The sequence below is a fragment of the Hevea brasiliensis genome, chromosome 17, assembly GCF_030052815.1.
Source record: "Hevea brasiliensis isolate MT/VB/25A 57/8 chromosome 17, ASM3005281v1, whole genome shotgun sequence".
In the NCBI taxonomy this organism is placed as follows: domain Eukaryota; kingdom Viridiplantae; phylum Streptophyta; class Magnoliopsida; order Malpighiales; family Euphorbiaceae; genus Hevea; species Hevea brasiliensis.
In genome coordinates, this window is record NC_079509.1 from 16,372,974 (window position 1) to 16,397,050 (window position 24,077).

The window sequence follows — 24,077 nt, forward strand, 5'->3', positions numbered from 1 at the left end:
TCTTTGAATTGATGAGAGATGAAGAAGAAGAGAGGGAGAGGCTCCTTTGGGTGGCGGCACCAAAGAAGAACAACAGCCTTATTATTTTTCTTTTCATCATTTCCCTTATATAGCTAGGTCACCGCTTAAAACACTTGCCACATGTCACCTTCTGATTAGTTCTTAGTTTAATTGACCCAATCACATTGTGCCAAGTGTCAAACCAAAATTTAATATTGACTTTGATCATCTTACATGATTAAAAAACAATTGGCAAGCTTATGTATAGTGCCATGTGTCACTATCTCATAGTGCCACATGTCACCCTGTGAAATGACCAAAATACCATTGTGTCTTAATTTTGAGTTATCAACTCAAAATAATTATTTCTCTTTTTCTAATCAATTTATATGAAATATAAATTAATTGATTAATCTCTATTAATTAATTTCTCATAATTAAATTCATATTTAAACACTTTAAATATAAATTTAACTTATACTATACATCCAATAACCTAGATTTGGTTTTAAGCCATGCTAGGGACTTTTGCAATCTAATTGCAAACTAAAATTATTTAATTAATCAATTAAACTCTTTAATTAATTAATTAAATCATATTTAATTTGCTGATTACTTGTGTATATGTGTAACTTACTAGGCTCATCACTAATTGGTAATGAGACACGATATCAACTCTTAATATCATCAGAACTCTTTCTTACCATAAATGATTTCTCTAAATCATTTTATGCAGCTCATAGACTATGGTTAACACCTAGCATAGCATACCATAGCTACCCAATCAGTAATAAGTTTTACCTTAAATGAACCTATAATCATAAGTTACCATGCATTAAAATCTCTCTGTTACAAGATCTCAATTGGAGCTGGAGTCATGATTTATGTCAAACCTCATTTGCTATGAATATTATGTTCTCTTTTAATTCCAGTTCTTGATTAACAATATTTTCTCATCAGAAACTATTTTATGATTAAATTTATCTATCCTGGACAGGAACTTAAAACATCAAAGAACAATTAAATGAACATAGGATTTTATCCCTATTTACTTAAGGTAATAGGTTCCATCTTGATCAACACCTACCTCCATATATAACTAGTAGGAGTCAATACATGCCCATACACACATACACATTACAAGTATGAAAGCAATATCAAACTCAAACCACCTATATACAAGATAACTGTGCTATTTCAGGTCTAAAAATTATATGCACTGATATGATTTATGATAATACATTGATAAGAGTAAACTCCATATGCTTGTCATAAATGTCACTGGTTCAACCTACTTATCATGCATAAGTGCCTATCATATTTGTTATATGGCATGAGACTCACCATTCCATCTTATTTATATCTCATATAAATACGTTGGGAACAAACATGAATGCAATCTTCCTAGATAAGTTATGTCATGTATAAAGTATCCTCGATTATGAATCAATTTATGATATTTTGTATTATAAATACTGTCACTGATATTCTTAACAATTTAATAATAGAATTTCTAACAAAATATCAATGGATCTTTTCTATTACACATAAATATATTATGTAAAAGGAAAAGTAAAAATGGCTTTTATTAATAAAACATGTACGAGATACGTACTAAACGATATGCTCTAGAGCATACTACTAACACAAAGATACTCTCAAATGTAAGAAAGTAATTTAAAGTATATCACAATATACAAGGAAAGGGAGAAGAGAGCAAAGACATGCTGCCAGAAGAGAAGTGCAGAAGCCTCCTTCACTGCATAACCCCTCAGGCTGGCAATTGCTCCCAATAAAATGGCGCTTGGTGTTGTGTACTGTAACAAGAGCACGAATCTGTACATTGCATCGCCTTGTACAAGAAAATTCAGCTTATCTGCCAACGCTACAACGCCAATTCCCAGCAGAGGAAGCACCAAAAGCCTAGCTACAGACATGCCAATTGTGGTCCTAAGACCAAGTGTAGACTCATTTGGTCCTTCTGCTAGCATGCCTCCAAGAATAAGCATAACAGAAGGCACCATAGCACCAGCTAAAATCTCTAAACTGTCTGTGATAAATGATAACGGAGCATCATATCCAAAGACAAAAGCTTTTAGCTGAGGCACCATCCCAACAATGATTGCTAATAAAGAAGCAATTGTTGGAGGTTGAAGTATGTGCCTTATGGGTGTTTGCTCTGCCACAATTCGGATTCTCCTCACAACTCTTGGCTCAGCCAAACACCTAATGGACCTAGGACTGTTTGCAGAACTATCTCCAGCAAGCTCAATGTCAGGAAAATTGGTTTGTGAAACGCTTGAGATGCTATTAAAAATCCTAGCAATGAAAGGAGTCTTGGCATGTTCAGTCTCTTTATCCTCAATGCCTGGCCATTCAGCTTCTACAAGGAGAGGTCTACTGACATCAGGAGTTGGCTGTTGTTCCTCAATCTCGAACCCTTCCTCAACAATCTCATAATACTCCAACGGTGGTTCCATCATATGATAAACAAGAGTGTAAACCAGAATTACAGCAACCCATTGTGCAAAAGAGACATAAGCCACTCCCCTTGAGTGGCAATGAGCTCCGAATGGGCTATCTTTAGTATGGCAGACAGATCCAACAATCGCTAGAGAAAGATTTCCAGTGTTGCCAAATGCAGTCATGATAATGGTGAATCTGTTAAACTGTGGCGGTGGCTGACATATTGCAACAACTAATAGCCCAAGAAAGAAACCAATAATTGTACTAACCAGTACATTAACAGGAATAAACCACCAAAGAACAAAGTTTTCAAGTGTAATGCTTTCACCAAGCTCAGTGAAGATCAGGCAGGGCAAGAACAGAGCAAAAACTAACTTGCTTAGGAGCTTAAATGTTGCTTTGGGGATGATTTGGGTTTTTGGGTGCGCAAGAATCAATCCTATAATTGTAAGGGAGAGAAGTTTCATCAAAGGCACTATAGCAGTTGACAAATTTTCACCACTAGACCTCATATTGTTTTCATATAAAGCATTAATGTAACCAGACATCTTCCCTTCAAATATTTAAAGATCAAGAAAAATATTTCTTCCTGCAACAAACAAAAACAAGATTTACAAAAACTTCAAAACGAACACAATTAATTTCAATAACCCATTTAAGAAATTCGAACTTCTACAATAGGGATATGATTAATCGCCAAGCAAAATAGCAGAATCACCGAGAATGCAACTTGGGCTTCAAAAAGTACCGCTAACCACTATGAAAAAAATCCATCTAAAAAAAATTATAGCCAAATCAAACAAACAACATGCTCTTCGCAGATTTTCAAGGAAAATGAAAAAGACTATAACATGAAATTCACATATTATTTCTACCTGCAAACGAAATCAATGAAGATGAAACATGGGTTTCGAGAATTTTATTGAAACAAGGCATCAGACAATAACACAAATCTTTTGACCACAAAATATTTCAATAAAACTAAAATTAAAGGAGAGAGAAAGCTAGCTTACAGATCGTAGAAAGAATTGTATCGAGACGACTCCAGAGAAAGGAAGAGAATTCAAGATTTAAGGAAAAGGTTTACGTTTTACAGCAGTTAGCAAGAAAAGATTCTCATTAACATCTTCCTCTACACTCGAAAGAATCTGGTCAAGGACTCCGCAAAAAGAAAGAAAAATTAAGCTATTTGGTCGTTTCTCCTAATCCTATCCAAACCCAAACACATTATTAGAATTTTAATATTGTCTTTCTTCTATCATTTATTGGGCTTTTTTCTAAGCTTTCATTTAGACGGTCCAAATCAAACGTTATTTTTCTTTATTATTATAATTTTAAATAAAAGATTTTATAATTTAACGACGATTTAAATATTATTAAATAAAAATTCATTAATATAAAATATATTATTATTTTAAAAAATAATTTAGACATTTTTATTTTTATTTTTTTATAGGATGCAAAGTTGTTGAGTACTGCACGTCATTTTTGCTCAATTGATGGTGCTTGTCAAAAATAATAATAATAATTGATGTGCTGGGCAGATGTATATAGTCCATAATTTTCTGTTTGTCAGTACTAAAGTAATGATTGTTCTCTTGGTTAGGAATAAGAAAAATTGCAAAATTCAAAGGTAAAAAAAAATAAAAATATATATGTTCAAAAATTAATTAAATTCTATATTAGATTGTGATTTTAATTTATCAAATTGGCATACATATAAATATATAATATTATATTTTATTATAATATTTTCATAAATAAATACTCGTTTAGATTTTTTCATTCTCTTTAATAAATTGTTTAAAAATGGAAAAATATATAAATTGCTCCTTATATTTTCATTAAAAAGTCTAATAACACTTTAAATTTTTATTTTTATTTATTAAATATTATTAAATTTAAAGAGAGTGCTAAAAAAATTGTGTTAATTAATTTGACTTTATATAAATAAATGAGTTATATATTAATTCATCCTCATTTAAAGGAGAAAAAAAAAGACATATATTAGTTAAAAGGTAAAAGAAAATAAAAATTATATTAAATATTTTATTATATTATCATGTGCATGTGTTCATGTATTATGAAAATAAAGCCATAAAAGTTAAATACCATAATATAAAAGTTGGGATACTATTAAAAATTTCAAGTTTATATGTGAATTTATATATTTAGTTGTTAAAAAATGTATAATTCAATTTTAAATACATTGGAGCTTGGAGCTCTCCTTCTGTGTGTCTATCTTTTAGTTTTTCTTCGTATTTACAATCATGTCATTCTCTAACTATAATAACTTACTGTTTCATTTATATTTTTTTAATTTTACTTGAAATTATATAATCTATGTTTACACAATTACATTTTACATTACCTTCAAAATTGATTAAAAATTGAAATAATAATAATAATGATGATGGTTAATATATTAAATATAAATTATGTTACGACTCAATTCTATCAATTTTGTGAACTACAATTGGCACTAAACCTCAGGCTAATATAAGGAACTAAAAACTTTTAATAAGCCTAATTATTCCCAAGCTTATAATATAAGCCCAATAAAAGAAAGTTTAATTTTGAAAATAAATGAATAGAGTATAGCTATAATTTGGGCAACTCAATAGGAAATATAATTCACTCAACTTATACTGTCATGACCCAATCTATAGGCTGGACCGACACTAGAACTTGGGCCAGCCTAAAGCCCCCGAGGCCCATCGTAAGTCTAACTATTCCTCGACCCAACTCTAAAGCCCATTTAGGCCTAATTTCAGGAATTCAACTGGATAGAGTCCGGCCATAAAATATACCATTTAACGAAGAGTTTTTTACTCGCCCGACTTGTAAACACAATATATAATAAATTTGGGAGCTCAGCTCACCCTCCACATAATAAAAAGGTCATAACTCAAATGGGAGCTTAACTCCCTCATCATGCATACAGTTAATAATCTTATAGGTCTAACATAACTTTTATAATACAGGCCCAAATAAAATAAGTGTTTCTAACACATGCGGAGTCTAAAATTTAATTCAATTGTAAAAATTATATTAAATACTATAAATAGACCTGCGAAGAAAAAGAGCAAGTTAGCCACAACAATAATCCTCCTATAGCCTGGAAAAATAGATGAACAGGAGTGAGCGTTCGACTCAGAGAGTAAAATATCAATTTTAACCATAATCTCTATAGCTATCTAAAGCTAATGCACCCTGTGGAGTGAAATGCAATATCGTCATAAATTTCATACAAATCACATCAAAAAGGCAATTTGGAGCACTCACACACCGAACACTATCAAACAATACATATATGGGAGCTGATTTCCTATACAGCCCTTCTTTATCCAACCTCTGCCAGCAAGTGTCTCTCAAGCCGGACTTTCGCTTAATAAACCAAATGCGGGGTCTCAGCGAGTGTCTCTCAAGCCGTGTCTATCCGTCCTGTCCATACCATACACACGCCACGCACACACACTGCTCCAAATTACCACAAACAACATCTATGGCACTTCAACATTTATGAATGTAATATTAAATGTGCCTAGTTTTTAACTACATAGATACATATTTATAAGTGATGTATGGGCATGCTTGAACATATAGTAATATCGAAATTACAATTAAAATTCATATTTTACTCACAGACTTAATCGAAGTCACTGTGGCGACTAGGCGGAGGAGGAAGGTTGTCCCGGCTCACCTGATAATTTTATTATAATTATTTAATACATTTGACTAAATACAAACTAAGAAAAGACTAAAGATGTCCTAAGTCGTGCCGAAAATCTGGCAGAGTCTTCCCTATACCTAGGACCTACCCAACCTGCAAAAGGGCTTGAAACGCACTTCTATATCCACAAACCATACACCCACAACTCAATCACATCACACAGCCCTTCCTGGGCCCATCCAAACAGTCAACAATCATAATATGGAAAATTATAGTTTAATCCTTATAATTAACTCTTTTGCAAAAACTACCCAAATGAGCTTTAAAAATTCTAAAACTTTGCCCTGCGGTCATTAGCATTATTACTAAGCTAATGCAAAATGAATTATAATTTTCTAAGCTACCACAAATATTTTATGAATTTTTAATCCAATTCAAGCACTCGATAATTAAGAAAAAGTAAGGTTCGGGTTTACCTATGCCGATTCTGACCTCGGGAACATGCTCGAGACGTCTGACAACTGTGGGGTAGCCAAAATCTCAATCCAATTCCAAGACTTTTTCAGTAGCCTGTCTGCCCAGCCCGAAATTTACAAACCCGGGCAACCGTTAAATTTTCGCGAATTGAAGGTACCATGAAGCCCACAACACGGGGGTTAGTATATAATTTTTAGGAAATTTTCTAAGCTCATTTAGTGCTCGGAAAAACATTACAAATTTTCGCGGGACCCATCGAAAAACGGTGTCAAAAATTTTAAAATTGGATTGCCGCGAAGCTCTCGACGAGTGGAGTACTCTGGTACTTTCGGTTTTCTCGTGGGGTTTACGGTTTGTGAGAAATTTAGCCTAAAAGTCGAAATGGGCTAAAACTTCTAAGACAAAAATTGGGCAAACCGCTCGATGGATTTTGGTGTTCTTGGTGTCTATGGAAAGCTCTCGAGGTGTAGAAGAGGTTTGACACAAGACCTGGTCCGATTGGTGACTGGATCGACCGAAATCGGCCTAGGAAGACGAAACAACGCGCTGCATATGAGGACGCCTTCGAGCGCATTTTCCCAGCACCTCAAGCGACGGCCGGCAAGGGGGACAGGCTGGGGCGGTGCGCTGGCAAGCTGGGAAGGCTGGGGTGGCGGCGGTGTAGCGAGAGGAGGAGAGAGGAGAGAGAAAACGGGATAGAGAGAGGAAGTGTCGGGTGCTCGGGCGGAAGGAAGAAGAAAAAGAAATGGCCGGTCCAATTTGATCATTCCGATCCGGTCCGGTTCAATTCGATCGGTCCAATTTAGGATATAAAATTTTAAATTTTTACTCTGTCTTGGGACTGAAAACGAAGCCCAAAAATTTTAAAAAAATTCTAGAAAACTCAGAAAAATTCGTAGAGTCCAAATATATTTTTAGTTTTACCACGTGGTATTTAAATTAATTTTTAAAAATTGCCAAAGTTTTATATTTTCGAAAAATCGAACCTGATTTCTAAGATTCGAAAAATTTTAAATAATTTCCTAAATTTTAAATAAAATAAAATACTAATACTTACCCACAAAATAATAAATTTAAAAAATTAAGAGTGTTACATTCTTCCCCCTTTACAGAAAATTCATCCTCGAATTTTACACAAGGTAGAATAAAGTACAAAATTACACATTAAATAGATAAAAGTACTTGCTACACATATCTCGCTCTGACTCCCAGGTACACTCTTTCACTGACTGGTTCCTCCACAAAATCTTAACCATAGGGATTTATTTTGATCTTAGCTACCTCACTTGGTAGTCCACTATGGCTACAGGTTGCTCCTCAAACGTCAAGTCTTCTTTTAGCTATACTACATCCGACTGTAGCACATGAGAAGGATCAGGTATGTATTTCCTAAGCATGGAGAAGTGAAATACAGGATGAACATGAGAAAGATTGGGTGGCAACTCCAACCGGTAGGCAACTGCTCCAACTCTATCAGTAACCTCAAAAGGTCCAATATACCAAGGTGCCAACTTGCCCTTCTTTTCAAATCTCATGACTCCCTTCATCAGAGAAACCTTCAGGAATACGTAATCGCCTACTGTAAACTCTGCATCCCTCCATCTGGGTTCTGCATAACTTTTCTGCCTACTGAAAGCTGTTTTCAATTGTTCCCTGAGTAAAGGAACTATCTCTGAAATGTACTGCACTAGGTCTGTATCATGCACCTTCGCTTCTTCCATTTCCATCCAACACATAGGAGACCTACACTTTCTGCCATATAGTGCCTCATAGGGTGCCATTCCTATGCTGGAATGATAACTGTTGTTGTAAGCAAACTCCACCAAGGGTAGCTGATCATTCCATTGACCTCTAAAATCCAAAACACACATGCGAAGCATGTCTTCCAGTGTTTGAATTGTCCTTTCGAACTGCCTGTTTGTCTGAGGGTGGAAAGCGGTACTAAAGTTCAACTGTGTGCCAAGTGCCTCTTGCAACTTCCTCCAAAATAGATAAGTGAACTGGGGCCCTCTGTCAAATATTATGGAAGCAGAAATCCCATGCAATTTAACTATTTCTCGAATATAGAGCTGGGCATAGTATGCAATAAAATATGTGGTCTTCACAGGCAAGAAATGAGCTGATTTAGTCAGATAGTCTACAATTACCCATATCGAATCATATCCCTGCGTGGTACGAGGCAACCCAGTCACAAAATTTATAGTAATCATTTTCCACTTCCATTCTGGGATAGGGAGCTCTTGCAGTTTCCCTGACGGCCTCTGATGTTCAAACTTCACCTTCTAACAAGTCAAGCACTTGGACACAAAGTCTGCTATGTCTCTCTTCATGCCATTCCACCAATAGCTATCTTTCATATCACGGTGCATCTTAGTGGAGCTTGGGTGGACATTACACAGTGTATAGTGTATCTCTCGCATGATTTCATTTCTGAGATTGTCCACGTCAGGCACATATATCCTGGAACCTTGCATAAGGGCGCTATCATTGGCAAATCCAAACTTACCACCTTTACCCTGCTGTACTATTTCTATTATCTTCATCAATTGCTGGTCTCTGTGCTGGGAAACTCTGACTCTATCTCGTAGGTCTGGTCTCACAGAAAAATGGGCCAACAATAACCCCTCATCAAAAAGATCTAAAATTAGACATTGATCCATCAACTCATGTACTTCCTGAATCAATGGTCTCTTCTCCGTTGATATGTGTGCCAAGCTGTTAGAAGATTTTATGCTCAAAGCATCTGCTACTACATTGGCCTTCCCAGGGTGGTACTGGATGGTACAATCATAGTCCTTCAGAAGCTCCATCCATCTCCTGTGTCTCAAATTTAAATCCCTCAATTGTAAGATGTACTTCAAACTCTTGTGGTCGGTGTATAACTCGCACACTTTACCATACAGGTAGTGTCTCCAGATCTTTAGTGCAAAGACTATAGCCACCATTTCCAAATCATGGGTGGGGTAGTTCTGCTCATGCCTCTTTAGATGCCTTAAAGCATAAGCCACTACTTTTCCATTCTGCATCAAAACAAACCCTACGCCAACTCTGGAGGAATCACAGTACACGGTATATCCTTCACCACTCATCCGTAATGTCAACATAGGGGCGGTGGTGAGACACTCCTTAAGCTTCTGAAAACTCTCCTCACAATCATCTGTCCAAATGAATGGAATATTCTTCTGAGATAACTTAGTTAGTGGAGCTGCTATCCTAGAAAAATCCTGCATAAAATGCCTATAGTAGCCAACTAGGCCCAGAAAACTTCACACATCAGTGACTGTTGTAGGCCTAAGGCAATCAGTTACAGCCTCAATTTTCTTGGGATCTACTTGAATGCCTTCACTAGAAACCACGTGTCCCAAGAATGAGATGCTTTCTAGTCAAAATTCACATTTTGAAATTTTGGCATATAGCTGGTGCTCTCTCAAAGTCTGCAACACCATCCTCAAGTGCCACACGTGTTCTTCCTTGGTCCGAGAGTATACTAAAATGTCATCTATGAATACGATGACAAAACAGTCCAGGAATGGCTTGAATACCCTGTTCATCAAGTCTATGAAGGCTGCTGGTGCATTAGTGAGTCCAAAAGACATCACCAAGAACTCATAATGACCATATCTTGTCCTGAATGCTGTCTTGGACACATCCTCATTCCTGATTCTCAACTGATGGTAGCCTGATCATAGGTCTATCTTGGAAAAGAATCTAGCCCCTTGGAGCTGATCAAATAGATCATCGATCCGAGGAAGTGGATACTTGTTCTTCATAGTCACCTTATTCAGCTGTCTATAATCAATACACAACCTTAATGACCCATCTTTCTTTCTCACAAATAGAACAGGAGCGCCCCAAGGGTGAAGTGCTTGGACTTATGAAGCCCTTGTCCAAAAACTCCTCTAGTTGCTCCTTTAGCTCTTTCAATTCTGCTGGTGCCGTCATGTAAGGTGGCATTGATATGGGGTTTGTACCTGGCATAACATCAATTCAGAACTCTATTTCCCTTCCTGGTGGCAACCCTGGAAGCTCCTCAGGGAAGACATCCATGAATTCTCTGATAACAGGAACATTTTCCATGTTGACACCTTCTACAGATGTATCTCTCACCAATGCCAAATACCCTTGACATCCACGCCTCAACATTTTTCTAGCACTAATTGCTGACACCAAATTATATGGAGCCACGCTCCTGTCACCATCAAAGCTAAACTCTTCCACCCAGGTATGTGGAAATACACCTTTTTATTCCTGCAGTCTAAAGTGGCATAATGAATTGCCAATTAATCCATTCCCAAAATTACATTGAAATCCATTACTGGTACAAGAACCAAGTCTGCTGGGAGGATTCTTCCATCCACTACTACTGGGCTACCCAGAAAAACCATGTCCACATCTATGTTGTCACTAAACGGGGTAGCTACAGACAAAGGGCATTCTAAAGTTGTAGGGTTCCTACCCAATCTCATGGCAAAAACTGGGGAGACAAATGAGTGCGTAGCACCCGGATCTATCAAAACACGAGCCTCATAGGAACAGACTAGAAGAATACCTGCCACAACTGCATTGGAAGCCTGAACATCCTGGTGGGTCAAGGTGAAAACCTGAGCTTGACCCCTACCCTACTTTGCAGAACCCTGATATTGACTTCTACCTCCTGACCTGCCCCCAAATCCATGTCCTCCTTGTCCTCAGCCCTGTTGGCCATTAAACTTACTGCCTGCTATGTTGGAAGCACCAGGATACAACTGATGAGGAACATTTACGATAGAACCCTGTGACCCCATTTGTGGCTCGCTGAACACTGGACATTCTCTAGCAAAGTGACCCTGCTGGCCACATCGGAAACATACTCCTGAACCCATCATACAAGGTCCTGAATGTCCTCTTCCACACTGTGTGCAAGGTGCAAAGGAGGATCCTGAATTAGACCCAGAACTGCTATAACCCGAATTGTGACCACTGCTGAATTCATACCCTGGTCTGAATCCTCGAGATTTATATTTAAAACCACCCTTCTTATTGCTTCTACCTCTGCCTCTGTAGTGACTTTGGCCGCCACTATCCGTGGTACCCGTGTAGGGAACACCTGAAGAACCTTCTGCTCTATTCTTCTTTGCTCTTCCACTGTCATCTCCTGTATAGCTAATCTCAATCTGTCGGGCTCGATCAACTACCATATCAAAAGACTGATCAGACATCATGGCCAGGTTTGCATACCTCCTGTCCAGCCCCTTTAGGAACCTTTTTACCTTCATACTTTCTGTAGCCACTGCTGTAGGGGCATACCTGCTCAGTTCTAGAAATTATGTAACTTATTCATCTACAGATCTGCCATTTTGCCTTAAGGCCTTAAAGGCCCACTACTTTTGATCTTTGAAACTTTCTGGCACAAACCTGTTAATAAAAAGTTCCACAAACTGGGTCCAAGATAATCCCTCAAAACGAGGTAGTACGTAGTCTTTCATCCATTGTCTTGGCACTGGCCTCAATACATGCTGCAAACACTCTATAAGCCTCCTATCAATCAACTGCAACTCTATCCCTGCCTGTTTGCAGGAATCCAAAAATCGATAGGTATCGTCTTACACATCATAAGTACCAGGCACCAACTTCTTGAAATTAATTATTTGTTTGTAAGGTTCCCCTCTTGGTGCAGTGGGCTGCTGCTGTTGGGGAGGGTGGACCATATACTGTGTCATCATATCGATGGTTCTCTGCAATCCGGCTAAGGTAGCTGCCATTGGGTCCACGAGACCCTGAGCCATAAAAGACTGATCCTGAACTGGTGGCAACTGCTCTTCTACTTGAGCAGCTCTAGGCCTCCTACCTTGCCTTCTTAGGGCAGGCGCCTCATCCTGTGCCAACACCTCGTCAGGCACATCCGGTTCTGGTGCAGTGACAGCTCTTTTGCTTCTACACATTTTCTTGAAATTCAGCAGCATTAGCCCACAAAATTTTAAAGTGGCATATTACACAGCTCTATAGAATTATATTTATACACAATTATATAAAGCAGAAACTAGAAGCAAAGATGACAATGCAAGACAAATGTGGACCCTATTCTCCACATGTGACTCCTATTAGACTCTTCCCAACACTTTAGACAAATATTCCTTATGAATCTGGAGCCTAAGCTCTTATACTATATTTTTCACGACCCAACCTATGGGCCGAACCGGCACAAGGACCTGGGCTCGCCTAAAGCCCCCGAGGCCCGTAGTAAACCTAACTACTCCTCAACTCAACTCTAAGGCCCATTTAGGCCCAATTTTAAGAATTCAACCGGATAGAGTCCGACCATAAAATGGACCATTTAACTGGGAGTTTTTTACTCGCCCAACCTTTAAACACAATATATAATAAATTGGGAGCTCAGCTCACCCTCCACATAATAAAAAGGTCATAACTCAAATGGGATCTTAGCTCCCTCATCCAATCTCATCATGCATACAGTTAATAATCTTACAGGTCTAACATAACTTTTATAATACAAGCCCAAATAAAATAAGTGCTTCTAACACATGCGGAGTCTAAAATTTAATTCAATTGTACAAATTACATTAAATACTATCAATGGACCTGCGAAGAAGAAGAGCAGGTTAGCCATAACAATAATCCTCCTGTAGCCTGAAAAAATAGATGAATAGGAGTGAGCATTCGACTCAGAGAGTAAAATATCAATTTTAACCATAATCTCTATAGCTATCTAAAGTTAATGCACCCTGTGGAGTGAAATGAAACATCGTCATAAATTTCATACAAATCACATCAAAAAGGAAATTTGGAGTACTCACACACCGAACACTGTCAAACAATATATATATGGGAGCTGATCCCCTATACAGTCCTCTTAATCCAACCTTTGCCAGCGAGTGTCTCTCAAGCCGGACTTTCGCTTAATAAACCAAATGCAGGGTCTCAGCGAGTGTCTCTCAAGCTATGTCTACCCCGAAGGACCGGGTCCCAGCGAGTGTCTCTCAAGCCGTGTCTATCCGTCCTGTCCATATCCAATACCATACCACACGCACACCACGCACACACACTGCTCCAAATTACCACAAATAACATCCATGGCACTTCAACATTTATGAATGTAATATAAAATGTGCCTAGTATTTAACTATATAGATATATATTTATAAGTGATGTATGGGCATGCTTGAATATATAGTAATATCGAAATTACAATTAAAATTAATATTTTACTCACAGACTTAATCGAAGTCACTGTGGCGACTGGGCGGAGGAGGAAGGTTGTCCCGGCTCACCTGATAATTTTATTATAATTATTTAATACATTTGACTCAATACAAACTAAGAAAAGACTAAAGATGTCCTAAGTCGTGCCGAAAATCTGGCAGAGTTTTCTCTATACCTAGGACCTATCCAACCTGCAAAAGGGCTTGAAATGCACTTCTATATCCACAAACCATACACCCACAACTCAATCACATCACACAGCCCTTCTTGGGCTCATCCAAACAGTCAACAATCATAATATAGAAAATTATAGTTTAATCCTTATAATTAACTCTTTTGCAAAAACTACCCAAATGAGCTTTAAAAATTCTAAAACTTTGCCCTGCGGTCATTAGCATTATTACTAAGCTAATGCAAAATAAATTATAATTTTCTAAGCTATCACGAATATTTTATGGATTTTTAATCCAATTCAAGCACTAGATAATTAAGAAAAAGTAAGGTTCGGGTTTACCTATGCCGATTCCGACCTCAGAAACATGCTCGAGACGTCTGACAACGGTAGGGTAGCCAAAATCTCGACCCAATTCTAAGACTTTTTCGGTAGTCTGTCTAGCTGGCCCGAAATTTACAAATCCGAGCAGCTGTTGAATTTTCGTGAATTGAAGGTGCCTACACGAAGCCCACAACATGGGGGTTAGTATATAATTTTTACGGAATTTTCTAAGCTCATTTAGTGCTCGAAAAAACACTACGAAGTTTCACGGGATTCATTGAAAAACGGTGTTGAAAAATTTTGAAATTGGTAATGCTGCGAAACTCTCGATGAGTGGAGCACTCTGGTACTCTCGGTTTTCTCGTGGGATTCACGGTTTGCGAGAAATTTAGCCCAAAAATTGAAATTGGCTAAAACTTCCCGGACAAAAATTCGGCAAACCGCTCAATGGATTTTGGTGTTTTTGGTGTCTATGGAAAGCTCTCGAGGTGTAGAAGAGGTTTGACACAAGACCTGATCCGATTGGTAGTCGGATCGGCTCGGGAAGACTAAATGACGTGTTACGCGTTGGGGCGCCTTCGGCCGCGTTTTCCTGGTGCCTCAGGCAACAGCCGGCAAGGGGGACGGGCTGGGGGGGCACGCTGGCGAGCTGGGAAGGCTGGGTGGCGACGGCGCAGCGAGAGGAGGAGAGAGGAGAGAGAAAATGGGAGAGAGAGAGGAAGCGTCGGGCGCGCGCGCGGAATGAGAAGAAAAAGAAATGGCTAGTCCGATTCGACCGGTCCAATCCGGTCCAGTTCGATTCGGCCGGTCTGATTCAGGATACGAAATTTTAAATTTTTACTTTGCCTTGGGACCGAAAACGAGGCCTAAAAATTCTGAAAAAATTCTAGAAAACTCAGAAAAATTCGTAGAGTCCAAATATATTTTTAGTTTTGCCACGTGATCTTTAAATTAATTTTTAAAAATCACCAAAGTTTTATATTTTCGAAAAATGGAACCCGATTTCTAAAATCTAAAAAATTTCAAATAATTTCCTATAATTTAAATAAAATAAAATATTAATATTTACCCACAAAATAATAAATTTAAAAAAATCAGGGGTGTTACATATACAGGGCAACAAACTAATGTAATTAAGAGCTTAACTCACCCTCAACATAATACACAAGGTAACATATAAGTCTCTGAGTATAGGCATACAAAACTAACCATAATAGATAAAGTTCTTCTGAACCTTGATATTCATATACATCAAATAATATATTATAATTAAGAAGTTCAACTCAACCCTAATATCCATACACAACAATATAACCATCATATCTTACAAAGTCTCATTCAACCCACATATTCATACAGAACCAAAACAAACATTTTATAGTAATCCATTAGGTGATTATACATCGCATATAATTAAACACTTTAATGTCCTTGTGAAATACTAAAAAATAATGTTATTCAATATAGGAAAACAACTAATAAGTCCATGAGTGACTCTACAAAGGAATATATAATTCTAACACCTCATTCCAAATTAATGAGGAACAATAATTGGTAACTCTCAAGATGACACTGTTTCTTTTTCTCTCGGGTGTAACCATTTCCTTCTAGGATTCAGCCTTCTCACTGCCACTCCATCAAACATCTCCTGCCCCTCTGAGCAGGGGGGTCTCCCTTTTCCTGACTCGGACGTGAGTTCCCATCCTGCCTTCGCTGTTGGGATGTAGCAATTTATTTTGTTGTGATTTGTAGCTTATTCATTAAAATAAAGGGTTTCATTCAACTGCTTCTTGTGTTTTAGTTTTCCTCACTTTATTCTGTTTGGTTGTTGTAGGTTACGGGTTCTTCAAGCATCGATGTGTTCTACTTAGGGGTGGCCATGGTCCGATTTCGAACCTGTTCTGGTTCGGTCAAAACCAGATCAAAATTGGTCAAAATTGGAACTGGTTTCGAACTAGACCGAAATCGTTTTTCTACAATTTGGTTCATATTCATATTTTTTAGAAATCGTAAACCAGCGGTTCCGAACCTACAAAAGAATTCAATAAATACCTCAATCCCCTCCTAATTCATTTATATATATATATATATATATATATATATATATATATATATATATATATCAGTAATTCTCTACATAATTATTCTCTATACTCTCTTTAATTCTTAATACTCTTTCGATTTCTCTTAAATTTTATAAACAATTATTTTATATACTCATTTTAATTCTCAGTACTCTCACAATTCCACTACTTTATTATTTTATATGCTCACTGAAATTTTTAATATTATCTCAATTACTCTGTTATTATTTTATATATTCAATAAAATTTTCAACACTTTCTATTTTAATTTTTTTTTCCTTTATACATTTTTAATTATCAATTATCATATAATTTAAAAAAAAGGGCAAGTACTATAATTGGAAATTTTGATTCTTCTAAATCCTAAAGGGATACAAAGGCAAAATTAAATTCATGCACCTTTTTTCTAATTTAAAAAAAAATTAATTTCATTTCTAATTTTTTAATAAGTTTAAGTCTTTACTTATTAAATTTTTCTTAAAAATAAGTTATTTTCATTTTTTTTCTTATTTTATTTTGATCGAAATATTTCTAAGAAAAATTAAAATATTTTTATAACTTAAATTCAAAATCAATAAAATTTTCCTCTAATTTTTTCATTTAAATCGCTCTTAAATCGCCTCTAAGCAGCTTCTAAACCGTCTTGATCCGTCATTTTTCAAACCGTCTTTTCAATCGTTTTAAACCAGGACTCGAATCGAAACCGACAATTCAGTTCAAAAATCGTTTTTCAAACTGTCCCATAACGATTTAATTCAAATTCATGATTTCATTCTGAACGGTGACCACATCTAATTCTCCTGCTTTGTTTAGCGAGAGGATGAGATCTGTAATGTTGGTGGTACCTCGTTGGGTTTGAGCTGGCCCGTAAGGCGTGAGTGGGATGCCGAAGCGATCTGCCACCACCGTCCTCCGCTTACCTTGTGATGCTTTGATGGATTTGCTTTTCCTTGGCTCGGGGTTATGTTTAGACTGACGGTAATCCTTGAAGCTCGGGAAGATGACATTTGCTTGAGAGTTCTCCTTACTCTGTGTTGTTAGCTAGTTTTGGCTTCTATATTTGTTTTCCCGACAATGATGATTGTGCAGATTGGTGGTGGGGCTTACGTTGCTTCTTTTTGTTTTAGTCGGATCAAGGGATCTAGTTGGAATAACAAATGCTTTTTAGGGTTCTTTTAGGGGTTTGGATTTGTCTTGTGGGTAGGCCTTGCTCATTAAGGATATTTGTATATGAACCCTTTTTATTGTATTGGGCCTCATGCCTTTTTAAATCCTGCTTATCAATGAAAATCTCTGGACAAAACAAAAAAAAAATTAACGAGAAACAAACACTCTCCTCTCATCAAAATCAAGTTTGTAAGTAACTAAACTTCAAAGGCTAGTTCAAGAGGAAAAAGTTTATCTAAATTTTATATATTATTTAAATATCTCATCTCAAATTAATATAAGGTAATAATATATTTCATATAATTCTTTTTAAGTAAATGAATCTTTTATAATTTATTACGTAAATAGTAAATTAAAAAAAAAATCAAAATAAGTTTTATATATATAGCTAAAAATTATTAGAAACTAAGCATAGAAATCGATCTAATAAGTTAAGAGGGACAAAAATATAACATTTCTAGATAAAACTCAGATCAAGGCATGATCTATATTAAATCTGAAATCGATTTTAGGCTAATAATTTAAAGGTTTGAATTGAAATTGAACTGGTTATAGAGATGGGTTTTGGTCCCCTTCCCTAACCCAAATTGGTTGGTTCAAACTAGAAGATTTTTTTTAAGAAAAAACAGTCAGTCATTGTTTTAGAGGACATTTTGTGAATCAAACCATTTCTAAACTGAGAGTAAAGCCAACTAACTGCAAATTAAAATCAATTAGAATCCAAACTATTCAATTTAATTTTCTTTGATTAGAAAAATATTTTTTATTGATTAATTTTTTTAAATATCTCTAAATATTAAAAAATATAAAAAATAATTTTTTAAAAAATATTTTCTCATAAAATAAACAGAACCTCAATATATTTCCTATGCTTTTCATATTTGAATTCTAATAGGATAGAATCCCATGCCATTGGTTGGTGATTAACAGAGAATAAATTTTTTAAATTTTAGATGTTCTCAAAATTTTAAGCAAATTTAATGTCTTTAATAAATATTTGAGAAAACATCATTATAAATGACTTTGATTTTAATAATTTTTTTTATTATAAAAAAAAAATCACTCTGAGTGTGACAATCATTATTTCTTAAGTCAAAATTTACAGTTAAATAGTTTTATTAGCCTTTAATTAATCTTTTTTATAGAGAAGATTTACTATCAAATTATAATAAATCTCTAAAAAATCACAAAAATAAATTACTTATAATCAAATTACTCACTCACCATAAAAAAAATAAATTAAATCATTAATATCAGTGCAGTTCAAATAACATTTTCTTTCTTAAATATCTCTTCATAAAATTATTTTTTATTTGACCTTTTTGCAAATACTTTTTATAAATAGTTTCAAATTGAAGTAAAAATATATATATATGGCGGAGCATGTGATGAAGGGAAGTCAGAAGTAGGCATTATAATAATAATGACACCCACTGCAACTTGTACTAACAAAACGTAAAGCTTTGTGGTTGAAAAGAAAACAAATGAAATGACAACACACACAGGTATATAGTACTTAGAAAAAGGATTCCCTGATTCTTAGTTCTGTAATATTCCCCCACTGTTTGAGACTGTAAGTGAAGACTTCTAGTCATCTCCAACATCAATATCTCCTTAGAACATTACTTCCTTCTCTTCTTACGTTTCTTTGGGTATTGGTCTAACTGGCTATAACTTTACTACACTGCTTCATTCCTATATGTAACTAGATGCCTCCCCAGGAACTAACTTGGTTGGAATGTAATTCAACTCTCCAGAACCCTTTTTTTTTTTTAATTTTTATACATATAAAATATTATTTTATATAATAAATAAAAATATTCAAATATAAAATTTAAATTAATGTTCTTTTTTATTAACTAAAATATTTTTATATTATAATTTATAATTAACTTTTAAAAATTTAATTTAGTTTTAATTATAATAAAAAATTCTTATTTAAACTTAATTTATTATAAATTTAAAATATAAAATATAATATTTTAAATCATATCTAAAATCAAATATTTAGAGCTAAAATATTCATAAGAGATTCAAATATTAATTGAGAAAAATTTCATAATATCTTTAAAAAAAAAATCAAATTTAACTCACTTAAAAATTAACTAAAAAAAAAAGAAATACTTAATATTATATAAGAGACATTTTTTTTTTTTCTCAAAATAACGTGGGACCTTAACATATACCGAATAGGAGAATGACAGATCGCAAATATTTGCACGAAAGGGCTGGTACATAATTTGTGCATTGAGAAGGTCATGCAAAGAAGAGCCCAGGATTTCTTTTTGGCAAAAAATATGTAATAATTAAGGAAAATAAAAACTTAATTAATTATCGTTTTCATTTCATCACCCTCTGACAGGATTGATATTTAACTATTTTAGGACAAGGCATATGTTTTACCGATGAGTGTCAGATGAAGCGCTGATTCAGATTTGTTCTTACAAGTAGCAATTTACGTGTGATTTTTGTTGTTATAATAAATGAGAATATATGGGTGCGCATGCAACTATAATATAAAAAAATTTGTACATATTATAAAATCATTCTCTTTGTTTATTAAACTCATCAAATTAATGAAATTAATAATGAAAAAGTACTCAGAATTAGATTTTAAACTTAAGATGAAATAGAAACCCAAATTAGGATAAAAAATCAATAATATAATTCTTATATCTGTAGAAATGTTGAAAATGAACTCCTGGGCTACCTAAAGTCATACTGCAGAAACAGCTACGTGGTGCAATCTCATTGACGAAAAATGGAATCGATTGAAAGATCAAAACAAAGACTAAAGAGCAGAGATGGGAGGGGCTAGCTATATAGCTAGGGGAAAGCAAAAACCTGATTGAAATGAATTGCAAACAACTAAAAGCTTATGGATGGTTTGGGCCATACAGCTGTATGATAAGATATCTCAGCACAGCTAAAGCAGCAGGGACTGGGAGGCCAGGTATATAAATATATAAATTATAGACATCACTGGTCTTCTATGAGTTCAACAATGTCATCATCGAAATGTCTGCATGCTTAAATAGTTAAAATCTGTATCTGGGCCTGCCCTTTAGATTTTCATGTCGGTGAAGTCCTTATTTGATTATTTTCCACTGTCTTAAAAAAAAAAGTCCTTATTTATTTGATGCCTTTGTTGATTTTCTTCATAATTTTATTATCTATATATGCCTCCGTCTCCTCTTTTCTTCCTCGTACGCTTAATTGCTGCTTACTCCTTCTCTTTCCATGTTTCCATGCCTCCTAGTTATACCCTTTTCCTTTGGTCACCTATGGCGGCCTTAAGATTTTATCTGGATAGAGATCGAGGTCTCTATACCTCTATAAATTCCAGAAGTTGTCTATGAGAGATGCATCTAGGGCTGCAGCCCGTGTAGATATATGTATATAATGTGTTCTGGGAAGAAGGAGCTCTCTTCAGTCCAGTCCAAGGCAGTTGAAGGCTGAAACTTAGCTGCTGAGTCGTTGGTTCAAGAGCTCATCATATACATAAGCAGAAAGTGAGATGTGTTTTTGATCCAACGAAGCAGGAGCTATGTTCAGTTATGGCTGTCGTGTCTTGGACTGAAGGGAGCTCCCTCTCGATCCAATTGTAACAGCTTCTTTTTTTTCTTAATAATTTCTTTTATCGATGTCTAATTAATTTTAATTAATATTAATTTACTAACTAGCTTCATTCTTCTTGTTTCCATGCATATTTCAAATCAAAATTTCTGATATAGGTCTACTACAGCAGATCTAAGAAGTTATTGAAAGTTTTCTCGGATGTGAGGGCCGCCATGGGAGAGTCTTTTAGGTCGCTAGATGAAGCTGCTGCGTGCTACCTGCTGTGGAGGCTGTGTATGAATTGTTGCTCAAGTTTTTGTGAACTATATTTCATATTTTAACTGGCATTCTTGTAATATTGGCCTTGCTTAAATAGATATTTGCCCATTACAATGTCGAAAGGAATGCATATTAGTGTGATCATCATAATAACACAAGTAATTCTAATAGCGAATATCATTAAAAGTACATAAAAAATTTTAAATTTTTTTTGTTAGATGTAGCGATATGGTCTTGAACTTGAAGTTTCCATACATTCAAACCCTTCCCCTTCATGAATTATGTGTAGAAAGAAAAAGTTTTGGACGGGAATTGTTTGTAAATAATTGAGAGGTAGGACATTGCTTGCAAGCCTGCGTAGCTTCCTGGAATAATCAATGTCTCCAATGCGTGCAAGCAAGCAAGAACCTCTATAACCTCTATACCCTACAAATCAAACCTTCTTTATTTAACTGCAGTCCCTCAACTCTTTCGTTAAGGAAAGTTTACTCTTTTCACCCTTTACTCTCCACATTGGCTTTATTTTTACCCTAACCTGTAAACTTGAAAGTATAATTTTTTTTAATAATACAAATTAAATTTTATTAACGAGGAAAAAAGGCGGACAAACTCCACAAATGTATAGATGATAGTAGGAAGAATATCAGTATGTTGAGGTTTTTTTTTATTTATTTATATTTTGATGCATATTTTTTTATTGCGATTAGATGATATTACGAGTTAATTTTCAACTTATTATATCTATCCGAATTCTTATTATTAATTAAATAATTACTTTACTTAAATTTAACAGATATCATTTATAATTATTTTTTATACTCACATATCTGAGCTAAATAGATTTTAATTTTCAATTTACTCTTTTCACCCTTTAATCTCCACATTGGCTTTATTTTTACCCTAATCTATAAACTTAAATTATATTTGTTTTATTTTTTTTTCATAATACAAATTAAATTTTAATAATGAGGAAAAAAAGGGAACAAACTGCACAAATATATAGAAGACAGTAGGAAGAATATCAATATGTTGAGTTTTTTTTTTTTTTTTTTAATTTATATTTTGATAAAGTTTTTTTAATTGTGACTAGATGATATTACGAGTTCATTTTCAATGTATCATATCTATCTGTATTCTTATTATTAAATAAATAATTAATTTACTTAAATTTAGTAGATATCATTTATAAATTATTCTTTATCCTACATATTTGAGCTAAATAGATTTTGATTTCAGTAGTGTAGATAGGAAAAATTATAGGATACTTTTGATGCATACTACAAAATTTACTGGTTATTTATATGATTGCGAGATATAGTATATAATTATAAGATTGCGAGAATAAAATTTTTTTGGATACATATTTTTTTATTGTGATTAAATGATATTACGAATTAATTTTCAATGTATTATATCTATCTGTATTCTTATTATTAGTTAAATAATTATTTTACTTAAATTTAATAGGTATCATTTATAAATTATTCTTTATTCTCATATTTGAGCTAAATAAATTTTAATTTCAGCAGTCTAGTTGACAGGATAAATTATAGAATACTTCTTGTACATATTATTAAAGGTAGTGTTTTCTCTCGTATAAAAAAATAAATCAGAGTAAACTTCACATGATTGTGAGAAATAATATATATATACAGTTATACCTAATAATCTTTCGGTGAGTATAAGATGAAGTAATAACTAGTTAATAGCGAAGAAATAAATATTATTATTTATCTTATTACAGATTACTTGCAGATAAATCAATAAAAGATAATAAAAAAAAATAAATTAAACAATTCATATCATATTTTTATATAATCAATATTGATTTTCTATTATGAGAGATGTATTAATGTTAACCATGCATTTGTATCATCTCCCAAATGATGTTTTCCACTTGAAATATCTTGACAGTATTGCCATGGAGAACGCTATCGCATATCATCTGTAGGGTTCCATTATCTTGAATGGAATGCAAATCCACCATTGAAATAGCTGTTTGTGTCCTATAATAGAGATTTTTGTCTTGGGACAAAGGAGACAACATGTGCCATTATGATGAGGTTTTGTTTGAATTTTTCATTGAAGATTACTATAGCAATTTTGGGTTCATTTCTCTCGCAGCTTCTCTCTCCCAGCATTCTCTTTCCCAGCCTTCATCCCCTTTTGTTCTTGCTGCCGTTGTTTCGCTTTTGATTGAACAGGAACAGGTATGCTCCGATCTCTCTCAATGTGCCCATTTTTTTTTTTTTTGGATCTGTGATAAAGAAACATGTTGTACTTTTTGGTTCTATGCTTTTACTTCGATCTCCCTCCATTTGTGTATATCTATTGTGCTTTTGCGTTTGTTGTGACCACATGCAGGGTGTGGCATTGATCTGTTTTTCTGTGCTTTGCTTAATCTATGTTGGATTTGTATTTATTTATTTTTTGTTTGAATTGAAATGAAGTCAGATTTTATCGAACTTCTCTTCCTTTGGAGATTGTGAATGGATTGCCTTAATGTAGATGTATGAATCGAGTCATTAGCATAATCATCTAAGTCTGTGGGTTCAGAAATCAAATTCCAAAATACTCTATGAACGTACCTTTACAAAACCTGATCACTGCTTTTTTTCATGTTCTTTCTTACAAAAAAAAAAATAAAAATAAAAATTCTTGGTTTCATTTGAGTTAA

At 34.6% G+C, this 24,077-nt stretch overlaps 1 protein-coding gene and 1 long non-coding RNA gene across 2 annotated transcripts; one reads left to right on the top strand and one right to left on the bottom strand.

Annotated features, from left to right (window-relative positions):
* Window positions 1–1,556: 1,556 nt before the first annotated feature.
* LOC110644988 (protein PIN-LIKES 2) lies at window positions 1,557–3,691 on the bottom strand. Its single transcript, XM_021797974.2, has 2 exons — window positions 3,480–3,691; window positions 1,557–3,055 (listed from the first exon to the last, which is right to left on the bottom strand). Exon 2 carries the CDS (start codon window positions 3,012–3,014, stop codon window positions 1,659–1,661), a length of 1,356 nt encoding a protein of 451 aa, XP_021653666.2. The 5' UTR covers window positions 3,015–3,055; window positions 3,480–3,691; the 3' UTR covers window positions 1,557–1,658.
* A 16,956-nt stretch (window positions 3,692–20,647) lies between these two features.
* LOC131175407 (uncharacterized) lies at window positions 20,648–21,522 on the top strand. Its single transcript, XR_009145599.1, has 2 exons — window positions 20,648–21,167; window positions 21,298–21,522. It is a non-coding gene; the product is annotated as an uncharacterized LOC131175407 (long non-coding RNA).
* Window positions 21,523–24,077: the final 2,555 nt, after the last annotated feature.